The sequence below is a fragment of the Mobula hypostoma genome, chromosome 6, assembly GCF_963921235.1.
Source record: "Mobula hypostoma chromosome 6, sMobHyp1.1, whole genome shotgun sequence".
Lineage (NCBI taxonomy): Eukaryota > Metazoa > Chordata > Chondrichthyes > Myliobatiformes > Myliobatidae > Mobula > Mobula hypostoma.
Genome location: NC_086102.1, coordinates 28672994 through 28696650, shown reverse-complemented (window position 1 = coordinate 28696650; position 23657 = coordinate 28672994). Strand labels below are relative to the sequence as shown.

The following is a 23657-nucleotide window of genomic DNA, read 5'->3' as shown; positions in this document are numbered from 1 at the left end:
ACAATTGCAAGCTGTCAGCTCTGTTATGCAATTAAATGCATTATATTCAATAGTTAATTTCTTATTTCTCCAAGTTCCTACATGATACAAGTGGACTGACTTTATTTATTTATTTACTTACATATCTATTTATCTATCTATTTATTTATTCCAGTGTGGAATAGGCCCTTTTGCCCCTTCAAGCCATGCTGCCCAGCAATCCCCTGATTTAATCCTAGCCTAATCACAGCACAATTTACAATGGCCAACTAAACAGCCAACAGGAATGTCTTCAAGCTGTGGAAGGAAATCAGAGCACCCAGAGAAAACCCACGCAGTCACGGGGAGAAAATACAAACACATTACAGGCAGCAGCGGGAACTGAACCCAGCTCGCTGGTACTGTAATGCATTGTGTAACCACTATGCTGCTGCCGTGCCACCCCAAATTTATTACATTTGTGCTCAGCTTTGTGCGGTCTATCATAAACAAAGAAAAATGCCTGAGGAAGCAACACTTTTGAAAAAATTTGTTGTCCGGTGTTACTTGACTTGTCATTGGAGTTGTACATCGCACTGAATCCAAGCACCTAATTTATGCCAGTCCTATTTTCCTTATCGCATCCCCACCAACTATTTCCGAATTAGACATATGGGCCAAATGCAGGCAAGTGGGATTATCTTAGATGGACATTGTGATCAGCATGCCTGAGATGGGCCAAAGGGCCTGTTTCCATGCTGTACTACTCTGTGAATCTGACTTCAATTCTTTTGCCACATAACTAAGCTAGGAACAATTTATAGAAGCCAATTGAACCAACCCATCTTTAGCAAGTGGGAGGGAACTATTTGCACTATTTATTTATTCATTTTTGTAGCTTGCAGTAATTGTTTTGTCTTGCACTGTATTGCCGCCACAAAAAAAAAGCAAGTTGCACAACATACGTCTGTGATAATAAACCCAATTCTGATTCCATAGCAACCAGAGAGAAACCAACACAGTTACTGTGGGAACATGCAAACTCCACACAGACAGCACCCAAGGTCAGGATCGAACTCTGGTCTCCGAAATTAGTGAAGCAGCAGCGCCACCTGTGAACAACCTCTTTTCTCAAATGGGTTTGTACTCATGTTTCATAGAACATAGAAACCTACAGCACATTACAGGCCCTTTGGCACACAATGTTGTGCCGATCACATAGCCTATTCTAGAATTTCCCTACCGCATACCCCTCTATTTCCCTAAGCTTCATGTACCTATCCAAGAGTCACTTAAAAGACCCTATTGTATCCACCTCTACCACTGTCAATGGCAGTGCATTCCATGCACCCGCCACTCTCTGTGTGAAAAACTTACATTTGACATCCCCTTTGTACCTACTTCCAAGCTATGCCCTCTCATGTTAGCCCATTTCAGACCTGGGAAAAAGCCTCTGTCTATTGACATGATCAATCCCCCTCATTATCTTATACACCTCTGTCAGGTCACCCCTCATCCTCTGTCGCTCCAAAGAGTAAAGGCCAAGTTCACTCAACCTATTCTCATAGGGCATGCTCTCTAATCCAGGCAACATCTTTGTAAATCTCCTCTGCACTCTATCTATAGTATCAGTGGCAGTGATCGTACATGTAAATTGGATGACAGTAATTTTGAGTTCCATTTGATACTCGACAATAAAATATAGGATGGCAGCCGAGTGCATCATGTGAGATGTTTTCCTTCAGTTTGGGAAAAATGGTCCTGATGTCCTCTCAGGAGAACATTAAATATTCCTATACATTACATTTTTTCCCAAAAGAAAAGGGAATTCTCCTTCTGCTCGGTAATATTATTGCACCAAACAAAATCAATCAAACAGATTTGCCTAGAAATTCAATTCCATCGTACAATGTTTTCATACACTTGAAGGTTCAATTTCATCATGCAAGACAAGCTTTTCACTGTATCTCAGTACATATAACAAATAATAAACCAACTTCAAATCCAATTCATTAAAAAATAAATCACAAAGGAAAATTGTGGATTTTCTCTAAAAGCCACAAAGTCTGTGGCTTCCTGCCAGGTCCTCTGAGCATTGAATGCAATGAGAAACTCAGGCATGCACAGTGATGGCCAAGTAAATCCACAACTTTTGCTGAGATAAACAGGGCTTAATCCTGCTATTTGAAACAAACAGATGTCATTACGCCCTACCGGTATGAGTAAGCCATGCTTGATGTAGGTGTCCTTGATGTAGGTGTCCCTGAGGAGTCGTCATTCAGCCAGTGATCAGAAAGTACCTGTTGAATGTTTGGCCGTTTAATGGGGTCAGGCTCCAGTAAGGATAGTAGAAAATTAATAGCAGCTGGGAAAATAATAAAAATAGTAATACAACATTTATTGATCACACTAAAATATCAATCTCTCCCTCTCCCTCTCTCTCTATCACAGAGTTTTAGTTATTTTCTCCTTGACATCTTTATGTAATTTCTCTCAGTCTGTGTCAGGATAGCATTCCAAAGTGATGCCTCATTTTGTTTTCATTGGAGTTTAATACAGGCACCTGCTTTACATTAATTTAATATTAACGGGCAGTCATTCCAAATTCACTCTGTGATTAAAGACAGCGTTGCAGCCTGAAGTATACAAATTTTACCAGTCAAGGGTTTGGAATGTTTCTGAGAGTTATGTTTTTATTTCTGGATTGCATTAACACTATAATATTATCAATTTTCATCTGAAAACAGACTTTAGAAGTAAAGAATAATAACAAATACTGCCACTATGAAATATTATGAAACATGCATAGAAATCGTTCAACAGTCCATTTGTCAGATTTGAATTTTATTAACCCTGAGTTAAAATGCATGTTGTTGTGAAGGGTATTCTGTATATAATTTTTCTCTCCCAGTAGTTAAGAACTTAGCCCTGTAAGACCCTCTTTCCTCCACTGGTCAGATCAGAGCTCCCACCTTCCACTATGTATTTTTATGGTAATTGTGTTTTCACATTTTTAATCACCACACCACCACTCGATAAATGCTAGAGATTCTGCAGATGCTGGAAATCTTGAGGAACTCACACAAAATGTAGGAGGAACTCAGCAAGTTGGGCAGATCTATGGAGAGGACTGAACATTGACTGTTTATTCCCCTCCATGTAAAATGCTTGTTGTGTTGAGTCCCTCCAGCATTTTGTATGTGTTATACCATCACTCTGTTGGAATTCTAGAAAAGCTTAAACAGATTGGGAACAAATTCCTTATTTCATTCAAGAAACTGACATGATTTAACTGGAAACAAAGATTTATCCTTCTAACAAGAAAATTAAAATCAGACATAGTAATTAAAATTATTTTAATGGTAGAATAAGCAAATGGATTTTAACAACTCTGCCAGTTCCTTCAAATTTTAGTTATAATTATAACTTGATCTCTAACAAATTAATGCTAGTGCAGACATGTTTACCACATAAAATATCTAAAGGTATTTTGAATTTTAATTGCCTGTGACTTCTACTTATATAAAATTAAAATGTTCTTTTTATGAAAACCAATTGAGAATTTATTTTTTTAAGAAAGAGCCTTTCATGCCAGAGCCCTTTCATCATAGAAAAAATAATTTTAATAAAACTGAAAAAAATTAAGTTTGCATTTTTATTCAGCAAGGCATGTCAAATTTTAACTCACTCATGGAGTCAGCCTTATTCCACAATAGCTGTGTTCAATCTCTCCGGCTACATGCTAATTCTGAGAATGGATATATCTGTGGTAGCTATCAATATCAATCTTACCTTTATAGATATTGAAAAATACTCCACTGTAAACCCACCTTATAAGGTACAAGCTAAAGACATCTCCTTAATAAAGATCGACCATGGTCATGACCATCAGGACCAATCTTCCATGTTGATCAGTGAGAACATTTATCTTATCTGCTATGTTACTGCTCAATACAGATCTTGGAAAAATGATTGCTAGACTCAATGACTTACATTCTGAAATCTTGTCCTGCATGCCTTTAGGGAGGTATCTAACTCGCTTAATAACTTACTTCCACGGCAATAGTGGGACTGAACTTGCATCTCACCACTCCTTTAATACCAACCCTTTGTTGCTTTTGTAAAGTACAATGCCATTACAAGCCCAACAACCATAATAACAAAAGCATCATCAGCAGAGTGGCATTAACAGAGTACATTGAAATCTACTCAGTTTCCAATTCATCATCACATTATAGAAAAGTATCTTTTTATTGCAGTTGTATTTAGTGATATTAAATATAGCATCAACAATATAATACTTAGAAGAAATGCCTTGATAAAAGGGTAAATTACTGTGAAGGACAATACCGTAATTTTAAAACATTTCTTGCTTTGTGGTATAATTTCTGTTGCTTTTCACCCCCTGGTCCTATAATTTTGAAATTAAGGAAGGAAGGAGTAACCTGAGCTTTGAAAACAAAAAGTCACATGAGACGAAAGAACTGCCAATTTTTCTTCTCCTTTGAGATTTATCTTTGCATTGCCTGGAGCACATCTGCACAGTTCCAAGCATATAAAATTCACTGGAAGCAGAGCAATGCCAGTTCATCTGCTAATCAGAGAGATCATTACTGATCCAAGACCTAACTCCACCTATCAGTCTTTATTACCTTGGGATGAAAGCCATTTGATTCTAGGTGTTTGTCATTCTTAAGTTTTGTCATTATCTTTGTTGAAATTCTACTATGTTAACTTTGGCAAGACCACATCCTGACTTCACTGCTAGTTACGTTGGAACATCTGGCATCTATCCCATTCCTCAAATGTAAATACAGATCAATATAATTATTCAACATGCCTGTCTAAGCTTATTTTCATTTACAATGTCATATTATCTGCTTTCAAAAGGCTACATTTTTACTGATGACACAGTTCTTCTAAATTGCAACTGGATTTTGTTGGATTGATTGGATATCCTTTGCAGATTTCCATTCACTCACTTTTTAAAAAATCTTTTGCTCCCCTTTGTATCTTTTCTATCATGAAGATCTGTGCAAGCTTTTGCAACTTTGCTATCTTTTTCATTAGGTTTTATGTTGCCCCTTAGTTTAATCATACATGGATTTTGATTCAGTAATTAGAATTCTTCCTCCTAAACTGGTTATGCATCACCTTAAATTCTTTACTCTCGTCCTATTGATCAGTTTTTATAAATCTTCTGTTGTTTTTCCCCATTAACAGATTTACCCAGATTACTGTGAAAGAAATCTCCTCTCTCTTTTTCAGTTATTTTCTCAGTCATAATAAAATTCTTAAAAGATATCTTGAAAAAAGTCCATAACATGTGCAATATATTATGGACTTTTTTTTTAAAAAGTGGCTGCTTGAACTACTAATTCCTGTCTGGATCCACTTTTCTTTGTTTAAACACAGTGAGAAACTAAAGTGACATAAATTAAAAACAGCCACGGACGCAGTAGGGTTGCATTATTTTTAGTTGGATTTGATATGACTCATTACGACAGTGCCCCAGTTGGTTCCACGTAGATACAGTTGTTGAAACTGATAACAGCTGACATATCTCACCTACCATAAAATAAGGCTTGTTGGCTGCATTGAGTATCACAGTGTTGGATGATGCATTACAGGGAACTAAACAGGGGAATGGAACTAATCAGGAGTACTTTGACCACAAGACCATAAGACATAGGAGCAGAATTAGGCCCTGTGGCCCATCAAGACTGCTCCACCATTCAATCATGGCTGATCCATTCTTTTCTCCTCCTCAACCCCATTTCCCAGCCTTCTCCCCATAACTTTTGATGCCATGTCCAATCAAGAACCTATCAATCTCTGCCTTAAATACACCCAACAACCTGGCCTCCACAGCTGCACATGGCAACAAATTCCACAAATTCACCACCGTCTGACTAAAGAAATTTCTCCGCACCTCTGTTTTAAATGGACGCCCCTCTATTCTGAGGCTGTGCCCTCTTGTCCTAGACTCTCCCAACACGGGGAACATCCTTTCCACATCTACTTTGTCTAGGCCTTTCAACTTTTGGAAGGTTTCAATGTGATGTCCCCCTCATCCCTCTAAATTCCAGCAAGTACAGACCCAGAGCCATCAAACATTCCTCGTCTAACATTTTTATTCCTGGAATCATCCTTTTGAACTTCCTCTGGACCCTCTCCAATGCCAGCACATCTTTTCTAAGATGAGGAGCCCATAACTGTACACAATACTCTAGATGTGGCCTCACTAGTGCCTTATAAAGTCTCAGCATCACACCCCTGCTCTTGTATTCTAGACCTCTTGAAATGAATGCTAACATTGCATTTGTTTTCCTCACCACCGACTCAACCTGCAAGTTAACCTTTAGGGTGTTCTGCACAAGGACTCCCAAGTCCCTTCGCATCTCAGATTTTTCTATTTCCTCCCCATTTAGAATATAGTCCGCACATTGATTTCTACTTCTAAAGTGCATGACCATGTCTTTTCCAACATTGTATTTCATTTGCCACTTCTTGCCCATTCTCCTAATCTGTCTAAGTCCAGCTTTGGCTCAATGGGACAAATAGCCTATGTTGATTTCATAAGAAATTAAAATTTTAATAACCACTGTTTTCTACTTCAACATCGACTCAAGATTCAAGAGTTTGGAGTTCAATTCCCATGCCATCTCTATGGAGGTTGTATGTCATTCCGGTGAATGTGCTGGTTTCCTGCGAGTGCTCCAGCTTCCTCCTACGTTCCAAAGGCGTATTGGTTAGTAGGTTAGATGGTCATTGTAAATGGTCCTGTGATTAGGCTAGAGTTAAATCAGTAGGTTTCTGGACGGTGTGGCACGTTGCGTCTGAAGGTCCTAATCTGCACTGTGTCTCTAAAAAAATAAATTAGATCATGATTCACGTGTATATATCACACGTACATCAAAACATAAAATGATGTATGTTATTTGCATTGACAACCAACGCACCTGAGGGTGTGCTGGGGATAGCTTGTAGGTGTCAGCATGCATGCCACTGCCCATATAGCACCTGGACAGGATTCCAATTCCAGTTTCCAGGGAACACAGACTCAGGCCTGCAGACACTGGGCTTCGACCTCACCAGTAGACTCACAGAGGTTCACAGACCCGACTCCAGCCAAAGGGCTTCGACCTCTGGACTTCTGATTCATCCTTGGGCTACAATCCTTGGCATCAATCCCAGGACACGCCAAGCACCAATACCAGGCCTCCAAATCAGGAATTACTGATGGTAGGAAACCAAACACTAGGCCTTGAACTCTGGTTTCACTGACCCCATAAACCCAGGGAGTCATTAGATCTCATTCCTCCTGCCCACACAGAAATCCAACTCCAGAACCTATTGACAACTTCCTGACTTGAAAGCACCCTCATCCACTCTCTGCCGATCCGACACGAAACATCCAACTATGGATATCCCACATCCATGTTGCTGGTCTTCAAACGCAAAACAATCACTTAGACATTTGTAAATGGGTGGAGTATATGGGCTGATGCATTCAGGCATCAATAACTTGATACATGGCATATCTCTCATTAGGAATTCAATAATTCTTGCAGTAGGGAAAGCTCTCCTGTGACTGCCACAAGTTGAACAAAAATCTCACGTCCACCAATACCAACAAAATTGTAAAAGCAAATAAAATATATTTAATTTTTCCTGAGAGAAATAATAAATTCAAGAAGTCTTTGCAACCACAGGGAATCACTGGTTTCAATCAAATACCTGCAGACTGCAAAGTTCTATAACTAAGTGATCTCTTCGGTGCTTCAATATTAATACAAAATTTTGTAGCCATGCTCCTTGCAGAAACCAATTCAACTGCAGTATTGGATTATAGTGTGTTCTGCAGCCTCATGGGACACAAAAGGCTTGGAAAATGATATTTTAAAGGGAAACATGAAATCAGAATGTATTCTTTCCTAATATAAAGAGTACTTTAGAAAGGAGGAAGCCATCATTGAAAATACAACTTCCCATTATTATAGTAGGTATAAGGGCAGCAGATTATCAGTATCCCTATGTCTTCCATTTCACACATCATTCAAGCTGTCCTTATAGGAGTGGTCAGAGAAGGAATCAATGTGTGTACAAAAAACACATGTGGAGATAGAAAATGTGTGTGTGCAAAAATATATGCACAGAACAGAAATGCGCCATGATAACGACTGAGATTTGCTAAAATATGTTTTTAAAAACTCAGTCACAGCAGCATTTTCTGAGTTGTGTTTCTTTATCAATTCACTTTTGTCAATTCAATTCATTTTATAAACTATACAATATTCTTATGTTGTCCTGAGAGGAAACTAAGTTATCCTGAACTGCCATAAGCTTGATTTTTGGGTGCCAAAAATCTTCCAATTTATGGAATTGAATTTCAACTTTTAACCCACTGTATTTCCCCAGAAAACAAATTGCAAACAAGCAACAAGCTGCAGCCATTTTACTCATTCTATTCATTCTACTGATTTATATCAGTCTAAAACATAATTGCCACACTTTTAACCTTGGATTAATTCACTGAACAAGCGCAATGTAATCAGCTCCAGCATGTGAGTTAGGCCATGGTACGTGCTTTAGTATCTCAACAAGTTTTCTAAGCATGGACCACTCAGATCAAAGAGACTCCAAGTTCATCATTAGTCTACGCTTAGCACAAGTCTACATTCAGTTACTTGGCTTCAGGCCAAGCAAGAGTGTTTCAGCCAACATGCAGGCTGATCCCTTCTATGTGAGCGTGAGAAGCTGTTGGAATTTTTCTACTGCTACAAGAACAGTCACTGAAGTACTCATTGTTTGCAATTTTATGAACTAGCGAGGCGCCAATACATTTGAAAGAGGAGAGAAGATGATGAGAGAAACATGGTGCAAAGGAAATTTTAAAAATACGTTGTGATCACTATTTTAAAATGAGGGCACATTGAGTTGTTGATGCTCCAGAAGGTATAATTACTCCTGCCTGGTTGGCTTTGAACACTGTTGACCCAGCTTCGTTTGCTAACCTCTGTATAAACTAATACATTATGTTCTCAGATGTTTGACCCCTTAGGATATTTGGTTGCCATTACATTTTTCCCCCCAGGGAAATTATTCTCAGAAACATCTGCATTAAAAATTGCAAGTGGAACACATACAATGAAAATCTTAAAGTTTCATTCATTTTCTTGACGAAGCATTTGCAAGTAAATTTAGTCACTTTTGTAAAAATCTTTAGAAGATTAAGTTCCCACTGTTTGTTGGGGTCAACCATGGATGCCGCGATCCAGCTGTCAATATGCAATACTCAATACAGGGCAGAACGATATGGGGAGCAAGTTGTTGCCCATGTAGCAAGCTCCCCTCCATATGCAGCTGATGAATCCAAAAGAACGGTAGAGACTGATACAGCTTGGCACCAGTGGTGTCGCAGGAGTAGCTAGTCAGCGTTGAACTCAACACAGGGTTACCTTAGGGACTCCAGCTGCTGATTTTTTTTTCTCGGGGTTACTACCAAAGCCTTCACAATGAGTGGTCATAGTCACAAGGCAGCAGAGGTTTGAGAACAGAGTTTTCCTTCTCAGAGGTGAGCTGCATCTACCCAAAGTGACTGATTTAAGGCGCCAGTAGCCCAGCTTTGCCCTTTCTCCTGTCAGTAGAAATGGTTCCACCAGGCTGAGTAGCTAAGCTACATTGTGAAGCCCAGGAACTATTTGAGGCGCATGCAATTGGGAGCATTTAATAGGTAGTGGGAGCTTATTCCCACTACATCCCCCACCCCACCCGCTATGAAAATCTAGAAGATTGGGAAGATATTTTAAGCCAACAGAGTAGAAGTAAATGAAAATAAAATTTTTAATGTGATTTCCTGGTTTCAATTATCCTCCAAAGGTACAGAAACTGTTGGTCCCATAGAAAATTGCTCTTGCATAATGTATTATAATAAAACTCATTGTGTGTAATTACCTGATGAGAGATGGACAGGTAGAGGATTAAGGTCTTTATCCACCATTTTCTGGTGCAAGGCTCTTAGGCTGAATGGTTCTACTGTGAAAGGTAAGGTCCCAGTCAGCATTGCATAGGTATTCACACCACTGGAAGACAAAAGAAAAATTTAGCGAATGTACCATTGAAAATTAAATTGAACTTTTATCCTCATTACTCTGAACACCAACACATATCCACCATACCTCAATCCTGCTACATTCCCACATTTCCTGTCCATAGCTCAAATGTAAAATCACATCTAAAGATTATCTTTACTTGTTATATGCACATTGAAACATCAAAACATGCATCGAAATACATCGTTTTGCATCAACATCTAGCATAGTCTGAGGATTGTGCTGGAGGCTGCCAACAGCTGTTGCCATGGTTCTGCTACCAACATAGCATGACCACAACTTACAAGTTTGCAACTCAATCGCTGACCTCCAACTCTCAGATACATGGAAATGTTCAGGAGTGATTTATTCTGAACATTATCTCAGAATAAAAAAGAACTTTCATTCTTTAACCTCAAAGCTGGCTTGGAATTCTGTGATTTAGAAACTGGTCTTCATCATAAACTACCTGTTAGGAATGACCATACGTCATTTGAAAATTACTTGTAAATAACCCATCTGCTGAGCAGATGCAGTGATGATTTAGATCAGTTCAGGCAGTTGGCCTTTGATTACCAGATGAGAATTGGACTCCAGTAGCAACAGGAGAATCAGGAAGATCCTAAGGATAAGCTTGACTGGTTGGCTGAACCCTCTGTAAACTACGCTGTTGGTGAAAAACAGTCAAACCTGTGATCAATGTCCTGAGGTGAAGTCCAAAGTTGGAGGCCCAATGACTGTGATTCTGAGAATCTAGGGACAAGGACTAGAGGCAAGGAGATGCCTGTTATGGGACTGGAGGCCTATCTGGTTGTGTAAGCAGGTGGGAGCGATGGGAAAGGTGCTTGTTTTGCTGTTGACTTGTTCTGTTTTGTTGTTGCTTGTGTTGTTCTGTGTAAGATTGTGGGCATGCTATGGAATGTGTGGTGACACTTGTGGCTGCCCTGAGCACTTTATACTTCATACTTCATACTTTATTGTCATCAAACAATTGGTACTAGAACGTACAATCATCACAGCTTCACGCTCCCTGGATTACAAATATTAAATATTAAAAATATTAAAAATAGTAAAAATTAGTAAACATTAAAAATTTAAATTATAAATCATGTTTGTAAATAGAAAATAGAAAAATGGAAAGTAAGATAGTGCAAAAAAACCGAGAGGCAGGTCCGGATATTTGGAGGGTACGGCCCAGATCCGGGACAGGATCCGTTCAGCAGTCTTATCACAGTTGGAAAGAAGCTGTTCCAAAATCTGGCCATACGAGTCTTCAAGCTCCTGAGCCTTCTCCCGGAGGGAAGAGGGACAAAAAGTGTGTTGGCTGGGTGGGTTGTATCCTTGATTATCTTGGCAGCACTGCTCCGACAGCGTGCGATGTAAAGTGAGTCCACGGACGGAAGATTGGTTTGTGTGATGTGCTGTGCCATGTTCACGATCTTCTGCAGCTTCTTTCGGTCTTGGACAGGACAACTTCCATACCAGGTTGTGATGCACCCTAGAAGAATGCTTTCCATGGTGCATCTATAAAAATTAGTGAGGGTTTTAGGGGACAGGCCAAATTTCTTTAGTTTTCTCAGGAAGTAAAGGCACTGGTGGGCCTTCTTGGCAGTGAACTCTGCTTGGTTGGATCAAGTCAGGTCATTTGTGATATTAACCCTGAGGAACTTAAAGCTTTTGACCTGTTCCACTTGCGCACCACCGATGTAAACTGGGTCGTGCGGTCCACTACTCCTTCTAAAGTCAACAACCAATTCCTTCGTCTTGCTAACGTTGAGGGATAGGTTATTGTCTTAGCACCATGCCACCAGGTTCTTAATTTCCTCTCTGTACTCAAACTCATCATTACCCGAGATACAGCCTACAATTGTGTCATCAGCAAACTTATATATTGGTTGAGCAACACACATCAAAGTTGCTGGTGAACGCAGCAGGCCAGGTAGCATCTGTAGGAAGAGGTGCAGTCGACGTTTCAGGCCCTTCATCAGGACTAACTGAAGGAAGAGCGAGTAAGAGATTTGAAAGTTGGAGGGGGAGGGAGAGATCCAAAATGGTAGGAGAAGACAGGAGGGGGAGGGATGGAGCCAAGAGCTAGACAGGTGATTGGCAAAAGGGATACGAAAGGATCATGGGACAGGAGGTCCAGGAGGTCTCGTATCCCTTTTGCCAATCACCTGACCAGCTCTTGGCTCCATCCCTCCCCCTCCTGTCTTCTCCTACCATTTTGGATCTCTCCCTCCCCCTCCAACTTTCAAATCTCTTACTCGCTCTTCCTTCAGTTAGTCCTGACGAAGGGTCTCGGCCTGAAACGTCGACTGTACCTCTTCCTAGAGATGCTGCCTGGCCTGCTGCGTTCACCAGCAACTTTGATGTGTGTTGCTTGAATTTCCAGCATCTGCAGAATTCCTGTTGTTATATATTGTTTGTGCTGGTTGTTGATGCAAACAACGCATTTCACTGTACTACAGATGTGATTTTAAAAAATCTGAATATGTTAGAAAATGTCAGCAAATAAAACTTGCCTGGATAAGACAAATGAATCTAGTCAATAAAATTAGAAAGAAAAATAATGTAGCATTCATTTTGAAGAATAATATAATACATTAAAATTTGAGGCATTTACTTGCAATGAAGTTCTACTATTTAAATCTAGTCTAATCATTAATAAAGCACTTACATTGACCATATATCAACCTTGGGACCGTACTTCTTCCGTGCTAAAAGTTCTGGAGCTGCATAGGCTGGACTCCCACACTGGGTGCTAAAAGGGTCAGAATAACCCAAAATTCCAGCACAGTTGCTCAATCCAAAATCTAGTGGATCCAAGAGAAAGAATGTCAAAATCAAACTGGACATGTACAGTCATTCTCAGCTTCAAGACATGCCTCAAAAATTTCCTTGACAAAATCTGTCCACAGATTGAAGTGTTTCATTTTCCCAGTCTTGTCTATCGACACTATTTTATCCTCAAATTCCAATATTCTACACTTCCTGCTACAAGTTAGAGTAGAAAATATTTACATACTTTTAAATCTCCAATTTTACAAAACAATTTGAAATAACAATTGCCACTCTAAAATTTGAAAAAAAAAACTCAAGTTAAGCACTTTAAAAAATCTTCAGCTATTCCAAATGAAGCAATTGGTATTAACAATCATATATAAATTACTAACATTTAACATAAATCTTTTTAAATTTTTTGAGTCATTGAATTACAATATATAACAGGGGAAAATGCTTTTCTGCTCAATGTCTCCACGCTAAACAAAGTGCTTGCACAGTTCAATTCTCCTGCATTTGACCTGCACATACCACTAAATCTTTCCTATTCATGAACCTTGAATCTGGCCAAATGTCCCTTAAATGTTGTAGTTGTACCAGTCCCTACCACTTTCTCTGGTAGCTTGTTCCATATACAAATATACAAAATATATATATTTTTTGTGAAAAATTTACCACTCAGGTCCGCTTGAAACCTATGTTTTAGACTCCCCTGCCCTGGGATAAAATCTTAGACCATCTCCCTTACCTGTGCCCTCCATAATTTTATAAACCTCTAAAAGTCATCCCTCAGCCTACTTCATTCCAAGAAAAAACATCTCAGCCTATCCAGTCTGTTTTTAAAACTAAAGCTCTCCAATCCAGGCAACATCCTTACTAATCTTTTCTGCACCCTCCCCAGGTTAATCACATCCTTCCTATAGCATGGTTACCAGAACTACACACTCTATGTGTGTAGCACTGTGAGGATCATGTTTTTTTGATTTCTCAAGTACTTCCAATAGCACACAGCCCTCATTGTGGGGGAAAAGCTCTTTCAATGCAGGATGGCTCTTCCATTGTGTCCTGGACGATGGACTACCTGACCGGCAGACCACAGTCTGTGGCGCTTCGGAGCTGTGTGTCAGACATGGCTATAAGCAGTACTGGGGCCCCACAGGGAACTGTATTGGCTCTCTTCCTGTTTACCTCGTATACCTCGGACTTTAGCTACAACACTGAGCCATGTCATCTGCAGAAATTCTCTGATGACTCAGCAATAGTTGGGTGTATAAAGGGAAGACGGGAGAGTGAATACAGGGCTATGACGCAAGACTTTGTCAAGTGGTACAAGCTGAATCATCTGCAGCTCAACATCAGTAAGAGAAAGGAGACGGTGATGGACTTTACAAAGACTAAGCCTGCACTGCTCCCTGTTACTATTGATGGCGAGGACATGGTTGTGGTAAGGACCTACAAGTACTTGGGAGTGCACCTGGAAGGCAGACTTGAGTGGGGCACCAGCAAAGGGGCTGTGTACAAGAAGGGCCAGGGTCACCTCTACTTCCTGAAGAGACTGAGATCCTTGGCAGTATGCAAGCCTTTCCTTCACATGTTCTACCAGTCTGTTGTTGCCAGTACAATATTCTATGCGGTGGTGTGCTGAGGCAATGGCATCAACATGGGTACTGCCAAAAGGCCCAATAAACTGATCAGAAAGGTTGGATCTATTACAGGAGTCAAACTAAACATACTGGAGGCTGCATTAGAACAAAGGACTCTATGGAAAGTCCTGGCATTTCTGGAGAATGTTTCTCACCCTCTGCATGCTACCTTGGCTGAACAGAGGAGCACTTTTAGTAACAGACTAAGACAACTGGACTGCTCCAAAGAGCGCTATATGAGGTCATTCTTATCCTTGGCCACTAGGCTCTATAATGAGTCAACCTATAGCTGGGGAAGTGATGACCTGCCTCCTGTTAGACTGTTTGAGGTAACTCATTTTTTATTCTTTCTTACTTCTCTTCTAATATTTGTATATCTGTGTACTTATAATGCTACTGAGACACTGTAATTTCCTTTGGGATCAATAAAGCATCCATCTATCTATATACACTAGGTGGGATGTCAAGTAATATACAAGGTCTTACTAATGCCTTGTATATTATTTGACATCCCACCTAGTGTACTCAGTTCGTGTCTAATGAAGATAAGCATGCCATGTGCCTTCTTCAGCACCTTGTCTATGTGTGTCATTGCTATGTGTTTGTGCTCCTCGGTCTCTCTGTTCTACAATGCTCCTCAGGGCCTTTCAATTACTGTTTAAGTCATGCTCTGGTTTTGCTGCCCAAGATGCATCACTTCATACTTATCTGAGTAAAATTCCAATCTGTCAGTCTTTGGCCCACTTTCCCAGTTAATCTATATTCTGTTGTAACTTCAGGCAAACTCCTTTACTGTCTACCACCGCACAAATTTTAGTGTCATCTGTAAAATTATGATTCATGCCACCTACATTCTTAACCAAATTGCACCGATCCCTGTAGCACGTAACTGGTCGCAGGCCCACACTCTGAAAATCAACACACCACTACCACCCCCGACTCCTTCTACAAAATCAATGTGTGTCCAGTCAGCTATGCAATCATGGATCCCAAGTAATCTCACCAACTGGACCAGTCTACTATTTTGGACCTTGTCAGATGAATTGCTGAAGTCTACATAGATAACATCTACCACTCTGCCCATGACAATCCTTTTGGTTACTTCTTCAAAAAACTCATGAGACATGATTTGCTAATGCACAAAGTCATACTGACTTTCCCTAATCGTTCCTTAATATGCTTCAGGACATCAGAATTCTATTCACTGAATTACTGGATTTTCTACACAGTAAATACAGAAGAAAGTATTAATTTTAAGACCTCATCAATTTGAACATTGCAATATGTGCTTTTATATAGTTCCTTAACATATCAAACACTTTCCAGAATGAATAGCAGTTGGAGACCAGCATCAAAAGCTAACAGTTTACTTTTTTAGTAGCTGCCTTTAACTATATTGCCGGTGCTTTCAGGTATCTGCTCGTTCTCACAGATGAAACTTTCTAGTTCACTGTTTACTCCTAACAACTTAAACTAAGATAAACAAAAATCTGGAATATTCATGAGATTAATCATTATCTCACACAAAAAGAAAAACTAAAAAAAACAATTATTTGTGTGGAGGAGCCCTTTGTCAGGCAAATGTTCCTATGAAAGTATTTACACCTTGTTGCTTCAAGCAGTTTCTGAACTGGCTTGTCTTTCTCACTTTGTTTCTATTATGTTTCATCTTCTCAAATCCCCCTTCAATTGTTATTTTTAATTTTAACATCTGCATAGTCCCTCTCCCAGAAAAATCCTCTAATATTGGTCAATCTCCTCTCAGTATTTTTATTAATTTTACCACATAGTATTCACCAGCAATTTTCCCCTTATTTTATTTATTTAATATTTATTGAGATACAGTAGCAATAGGTCCTTCCGGCCCTTTAAGTGGCATTGCCTAGCAACCCCTTTGGGACCGTGGGAGGAAACCAAAGCACCCAAAGGCAACCCATGCAATCACGGGGAGAACGCACAAACCTCCTTACAGACAGCAGTGGGAATAGAACCTGGCTCAGCAGTACTGTAAAGCATTGTGCTAACCCCAACAGCATGGGAAAAATTTCAAAGTATCCAACCCTTCCCAGTTCTGAACCAATGCCCACTGAGCATACCTATTAATTTTATATTGTTTTCTTCATCAAGTAAAAGGTTTTCAATCTTCAGATCTCTGCAAAAAGAACAAAAGTGAAACTCATTAACTCATTCAGAAAACTCTCTGTTACTGTATTTAGAAAGAAATAACTTTGGTTAAAGGGGCAAGACACTACTGAAGAGAAACAAAGCTAGAACTAAAGTAATTAAGCCAAACTGAACGTATGCAATTACTCAGAATTAGCACATTCACAAAATTTGAATGCAGTCATTGAAAACTAGGTAGGATGTTTACTGCTCATGAAATGGGCTGTTATGCTCTGGGGATCCGTCAAGCTTGTTTGTGGCACATAGGCACTGGCGGAATAAATATCTCATTCTACAGCTCTGAAGTACAGCAACACATTATAATTTATTTTTAAGCATGTCTAATGGCTTTGAAAACTGTGAAGACCCACAATATTTGCAGCAAGTGGGGCAACACCTCTTTTCACAGTGTCGGTAAACACTCCTGCATTCGATTCCTCTGTGGGTTATTTAACCAAAAAGACATTAATGGATTAAATAGAAAAGCATAGATGGGAAACTGTTACTACTACATTAAATAATTATTGCACAGATGAATTCTCAATTGCAGGTGCAATGCTCTTTCTAGTATGGCAGTGAAATAGCTTCAGGATAGGCAGAAATGTCTGCTTTGCAAAAGCAACAAATAGCTGATTTTGTGGCAATTCAAAGCTACAATTGCAACCAGGAATGAATTGTATTTGAGCATTTCAATTCCAAATTGGATACATGTAAATAGCTTAACATTATTCTGTTCAGTCTGCAAGTAACAGATTTGTATGTGCAGAATGATGCATTCTCACTAGAAAAAACAAGATTTTCAGTGAAGAATCTGTTAAAAGTGCAACCGACTGGGTCTCATATATCCTCTGAAGTAATTCCTATTACGATAATACTTTGTTCTCATTCTATATATAATTATTCTTCACCTTCCTAAGACCACAGGACATGGGAGCAGAATTAGGCCATTTGGCCCATCAAGTCTGCTCTGCCATTCATCATGACTGATTTATTTTCCCTCTCAACCCAATTCTCCTGCCTACACCCCATAACCTTTGACACCCTTACAAATCAAGAACCTATCAACCTCCACTTTAAATACGCCCACTGGCTCGGCTTTCACAACCGTCTGTGGTAATGAATTCCACTGATTAACCATCCTCTGGCTAAAAAAAAAACCTCCTCATCTCTGCTCTAAAGGGACTTCCTTATTTTGTGAAGTTTTCCCCTCTGGTCCCAGACACGCCCACGACAGGGAACAACCTTTCTACATCCAATCTATCTAGGCCTTTCATTTTGGAAGGAACAGTGTAGTTGTCCAAACTGCTGACTTTTTAATGTGCACCTTAACACATTAGTCAAAAATAGTATAGGATGCAAAACATTTCTCAGTATAAGGAGGGAAAAATCAGCCCCTGAGTACTGAAAAATCCATCCATATACTTTTTGATTGAAGACAACTTGGTTTTATCATTATAAGTCTTTAAGACATAAGAGACTGTGCCACCATTCTATTATGGCTGATTTATTACCCTCCCAATCCCATTCACCTGCTTTCTCCCTATAACCTTTGACTCCCTTAGTAATCAAGAACCTATCAACTTTCACTTTAAATATACTTGTTGACTTGGCCACCACTGCCTTCTATGGCAATGATTTTCACAGATTCACCACCATCTGACAAATTCCTCCTCACCTCTGTTTTAAATGGATGTTCATCGATTCTAAGGTTGTGCCCTCTGATCCTAGATTCCCTCACTACAGGAGACATTCTCTACACATCCACTCTATTTAATCCTTTCAATATTCAATGGATTTCAATGAGATCTCCCCTCATTCCTCTAAACTCCTGTGAGGGCAGGCCCTGTGCCATTAAACACCCCTCATATGTTAACCTTTTCTTTCCTGTAATCATTCTCGTGAACATCCTCTGGACCTTCTCCAATGGCAACATATCTTTTCTTGGATAAAGAGCCCAAAACTGCTCAAAATACTCCAAGTCTGGTCTGAGCAATGCCTTATAAAATCTCAGCATTACATCCTTGCTTTTATATTCTAGTCCTCTCAAAATGAATGCTAATATTGCAATTGCCTGCCTTAACACCAACTTAACCTGCAAGTTAACCTTTAAGAAATCCTGCACAAGGACTCCCAGGTTCCTTTGCACCTCTGATTTTTAAAAAAATTTCTTCCTATTTAGAAATAGTCTACACCTCTATTTCTTCTACAAAGGTGCATGACCATACACTTCCCTCCACCATATTCCATCTGCCACTCCTTTACCCATTCTCCTAATCTGTCCAAGTCTTTTTGCAGACTCACTGCTTTAAAAACGTGGGTTATGACCCAAGAAAACAAATGGCTGAAGTCACATAGCACTTTAGTGCAAGGGACTTCATTAGGTGTGTCAAAAATCAAACTTACAAAAATTAATGAAGATAGCAAGAAGAAAAGTGCCAATTCTTACAAAAAGATGGCTACCAGAAAACACAATAATAGCTCCATACTTCGTCCAGTGTGAATTCCTGGCAGCCCCCATCTCTCTCTCTCCAACTGAGGACAATCTGCTCCTTTTTTTAACACTTGGACAAACCATCTTTAATTACCTACAAAGTTAACTTAAGACCACACATGAATTAGAATATGATGCACCCCACAGTGTAGTTACTTCTCTCACTCTCCTTTTTCTCCCTCTATCCCTCTGAATATACCCCTTGCCCATCCTCTGGGTTCCCCCACCTTGTCTTTCTTCCAGGACCTCCTGTCCCATGATCCTCTCATATCCCCTTTGCCTATCACCTGTCCAGCTCTCGGCTCTATCCCTCCCCCTCCTGTCTTCTCCTATCATTTTGGATCTCCCCCTCCCCCTCCCACTTTCAAATCTCTTACTCACTCTTCCTTCAGTTAGTCCTGACGAAGGGTCTGGGCCTGAAACGTCGACTGCACCTCTTCCTAGAGATGCTGCCTGGCCTGCTGCGTTCACCAGCAACTTTGATGTGTGTTGCTTGAATTTCCAGCATCTACAGAATTCCTGTTGTTTACATATTTACACATCCCCATTACCAAAGGAATGGAAAAATCAGCCACATAAAGTGGAAAAGACACTATAAAGGTAACCCAAGTGTATTAGCTCAGTTTATGACCCATTATGAGAATATACCAGGGAAGACGTGTGGTAAAGAAGGCAAATGCAATGTTCAAGGGAACTAGAATATAAAAGCAAGGAGATAATGCTGAGCCTTTAAAAGACATTAGTCAGGCTGCACTTGGAGTATTGTCAACCATTTTGGGCCCCATATCTCAGAAAGGATGTGTTGTCATTGGAGACAGTCCAAAGGAGGTTTATGAGGATGATTCCAGGAATGAAGGGGTTAACATATGCAGAGTGTTTGGCAGCTTAGGGCCTGTACTCACCAGAATTTAGAAGAATGCATGGGGATTGCATTGAAACCTAAATAGAGTGGATGTGGAGAAAATGTTTTCTATGTTGGGGATATCCAGAACTAGAGGGCACAGCCTCAAAATTGAGAGGCGACCCTTTAGAACAAAGGTAAGGAGGAATTTTTTTCACCCAGAGAGTAGTGAATCTGTGGAATGCTCTGCCACAGACTGCAATAGAGGCCAAGTCCATGGGTATATTTAAGGCAGAAGTTGATCATTTCCTGATCGGTCAGGGTATCAGAGGATATGCCGAGAAGGCAGGTGTATGGATTTGAGTGGGATCCAGGATCAGCCATAATGGAATGGTGGAGCAGACTCAATGGGCTGAATGGCCTGATTCTGCTCCTATGTCTTGTGGTCTTATGGACACTGAAGTGCGTACACTCAGAATGACAAGGTTTGTGTGTGTGTAAATGCACTTGTGTAAGGAATGTGTTTACTAAGTACTCTCCATCACACCCTGCTTCCTCAGCTCTACCTGCCCCTTCACCTATCTTTGTATCATCTGCTAACATGGCCACAAAGCCAGCAGTTCTGTCATCCAAGCAACACAGACAAAATGCTGGAGGAACGCAGAAGGCCAGGCAGCATCTATAGAAAAAAGTGCAGTCGACATTTTGGGCTGAAACCCTTCGGCAGGACTGGAGAAAAAATGCTGAGGAGCAGACGTATAACATGATAAGAAGTGTTCTCGACAGCCGCCCCTACGGAACACCACTAGTCACAGGCAACCAACCAGGAGAGGTCTTTATTCCCAATCTTTGCCTCCTGCCAGTCATCCAATCTTCTGTCCTGTTGGTATCATGTATTATGTTAGATATCTTCTCCTCCACAATCACCTTCAGCACGAGTGCACCACAAGCCTGTGTGCTCTATTTGCTTTATACTTATAACCGTGAGGCTAAGTACAGCTCCAATGCCATGTTTAAGTGTGCTGATCACTCCACTGTGGTTGGCTGAATCAAATGTGGTAACTAAACAGCATAAAGGAGGGAGATTGAAATTCTGGCTGAGTGGTACCATAACAACAACCTCTCACTCAACATCAACAAAACCAAAGAGCTGATTTATTGACTACAGAAGGAAAGAACAGGAAGTACAGGAGACAGTCCTCTTCATGGGACCAGAAGTGAAAAAGGTCAGTAACTTTATATTCCACAGTGTTATCATTTCAGAGAATCTATCTTGAGTCCAGCATGTGTCGTTGTGAAAAAGGCACACAAGCACCTCTACTTTCTTAGAAGTTTGCCAAGATTCAGCATGTTATTTAAAACTTTGACTAACTTCTATAGATGCACAGTGGAGAGTATACTAACCAAATGCATCACGCCTGTATGGAAACACCAATGCCCTTGAGCAGACAAATTCATAGATAGAATAGTACAGCACAGTACAGGCCCTTCGGCCCACAATGTTGTGCTGACCCTCAAACCCTGCCTCCCATATAAGCCCCCACCTTAAATTCCTCCATATACCTGTCTAGTAGTCTTTCAAACTTCACGAGTGTATCTGCCTCCACCACTGACTCAGGCAGCGCATTCCACGCACCACCACTCTCTGAGTAAAAAACCTTCCTCTAATATCCCCCTTGAACTTCCCACCCCTTACCTTAAAGCCATGTCCTCTTGTATTGAGCAGTGGTGCCCTGGGGAAGAGGCACTGGCTATCCACTCTATCTATTCCTCTTATTATCTTGTACATCTCTATCATGTCTCCTTTCATCCTCCTTCTCTCCAAAGAGTAAAGCTCTAGCTCCCTTAATCTCTGATCATAATCCATACTCTCCAATACAGGCAGCATCCTGGTAAATCTTCTCTGTACCCTTTTCAATGCTTCCACATCCTTCCTATAGTGAGGTGACCAGAACTGGACACAGTACTCTAAGTGTGGCCTAACCAGAGTTTTATAGAGCTGCATCATTACATCACGACTCTTAAACTCTATCCCTCGACTTATGAAAGCTAACACCCCATAAGCTTTCTTAACTACCCTATCCACCTGTGAGGCAACTTTCAGGGATCTGTGGACATGTACCCCGAGATCCCTCTGCTCCTCCACACTACCAAGTATCTTGCCATTTACTTTGTACTCTGCCTTGGAGTTTGTCCTTCCAAAGTGTACCACCTCACACTTCTCCGGGTTGAACTCCATCTGCCACTTCTCAGCCCACTTCTGCATCCTATCAATATCTCTCTGCAATCTTTGACAATCCTCTACACTATCTACAACACCATCAACCTTTGTGTCGTCTGCAAACTTGCCAACCCACCCTTCTACCCCCACATCCAGGTCGTTAATAAAAATCACAAAAAGTAGAGGTCCTAGTACAGATCCTTGTGGGACACCACTAGTCACAATCCTCCAATCTGAATGTACTCCCTCCACCACGACCCTCTGCCCTCTGCAAGCAAGCCAATTCTGAATCCACCTGGCCAAACTTCCCTGGATCCTATGCCTTCTGACTTTCTGAATAAGCCTACCGTGTGGAACCTTGTCAAATGCCTTACTAAAATCCATATAGAGCACATCCACTGCACTATCCTCATCTATATGCCCGGTCACCTCCTCAAAGAACTCTATCAGGCTTGTTAGACACGATCTGCCCTTCACAAAGCCATGCTGACTGTCCATGATTCTCTAAATGCCCAGAGATCCTATCTCTAAGAATCTTTTCCAACGGCTTTCCCACCACAGACGTACGGTTCACTGGTCTATAATTACCCAGACTATCCCTACTACCTTTTTTGAACCTTCAGAAGATAGTGGATATAGCCCAGATTATCACAGGTAAAGCCCACCCCACCACTGAGCACATTTGTAAGGAGTGCTGTCACAGGAAAATAACATCCATCATCAACCACCCCCACCATCTAGGCCATCCTCTCTTCTCACGGCTGCCATCAAGGAGGAGGTATAGGTGCCTTAGGTTCCACACCTCCAGATTCAGGAATAGTTATTACCCTCCAATCACCAAGCCCTTGAACCAGGCTCTTGAACTCACCCCAAGACTGAACTGATTTCACAATCTGTGGACTCACTTTCTACAACTCATGTTCTCAATATTTATAATTTACTATTTTGTTTTTTGTTTCTTTTTTGTATTTGCATAATTTGTCTTTTGCATGTTCATTGTTTGTCCATCTTTGTTGAGTGCAGTTTATCACTGAATCTCAGGATAGTATAAGGTGACATACTACATATGTACTTAGATAATAAATTTGCTTTGAACTTTAAACTTTATACCTTGATTATGTCCTGATGGCCCAAACTGTTGACTGTTTGCTCTTTTCCATACATGCTGCCTGACCAGCTGAGATCCTCCAGCATTTTGTATGTGTTACTTTGATTACCAGCATCTTCAGATTTTCTCTTTTTTGTAATTTTATGTTTATTATCAGTGAGCTGTTCTTCACAAAGGGCTTAATCAAATGTCTTTTGCAATTTCAGTTAAAAACACATGCTTTAACAAGTAACTTTAATATCCTCTTCAAAAACTTCCATTGGGTTTATCTTTTACCAATCTATCATTTTGCAGAACAACTGTAAAATTCTCAGTTCATTCAGTCACTCTTTTCTAATTATAGATTTCAGCATTTTC

The 23657-nt window shown here is 40.3% G+C and overlaps 1 protein-coding gene across 1 annotated transcript in view; it reads right to left on the bottom strand.

Moving 5' to 3' along the window:
• hunk (hormonally up-regulated Neu-associated kinase) overlaps positions 1-23657 on the bottom strand; it is a 60587-nt gene that overhangs the window by 25948 nt on the left and 10982 nt on the right. Inside the window, exons 3-6 of the mRNA XM_063049816.1 lie at positions 16573-16628; positions 12730-12865; positions 9916-10043; positions 2173-2323 (exon numbers count right to left, since the gene is read on the bottom strand). Coding sequence (XP_062905886.1) covers positions 2173-2323; positions 9916-10043; positions 12730-12865; positions 16573-16628 — 471 coding nt within the window. The remainder of the gene's footprint in view (positions 1-2172; positions 2324-9915; positions 10044-12729; positions 12866-16572; positions 16629-23657) is intronic.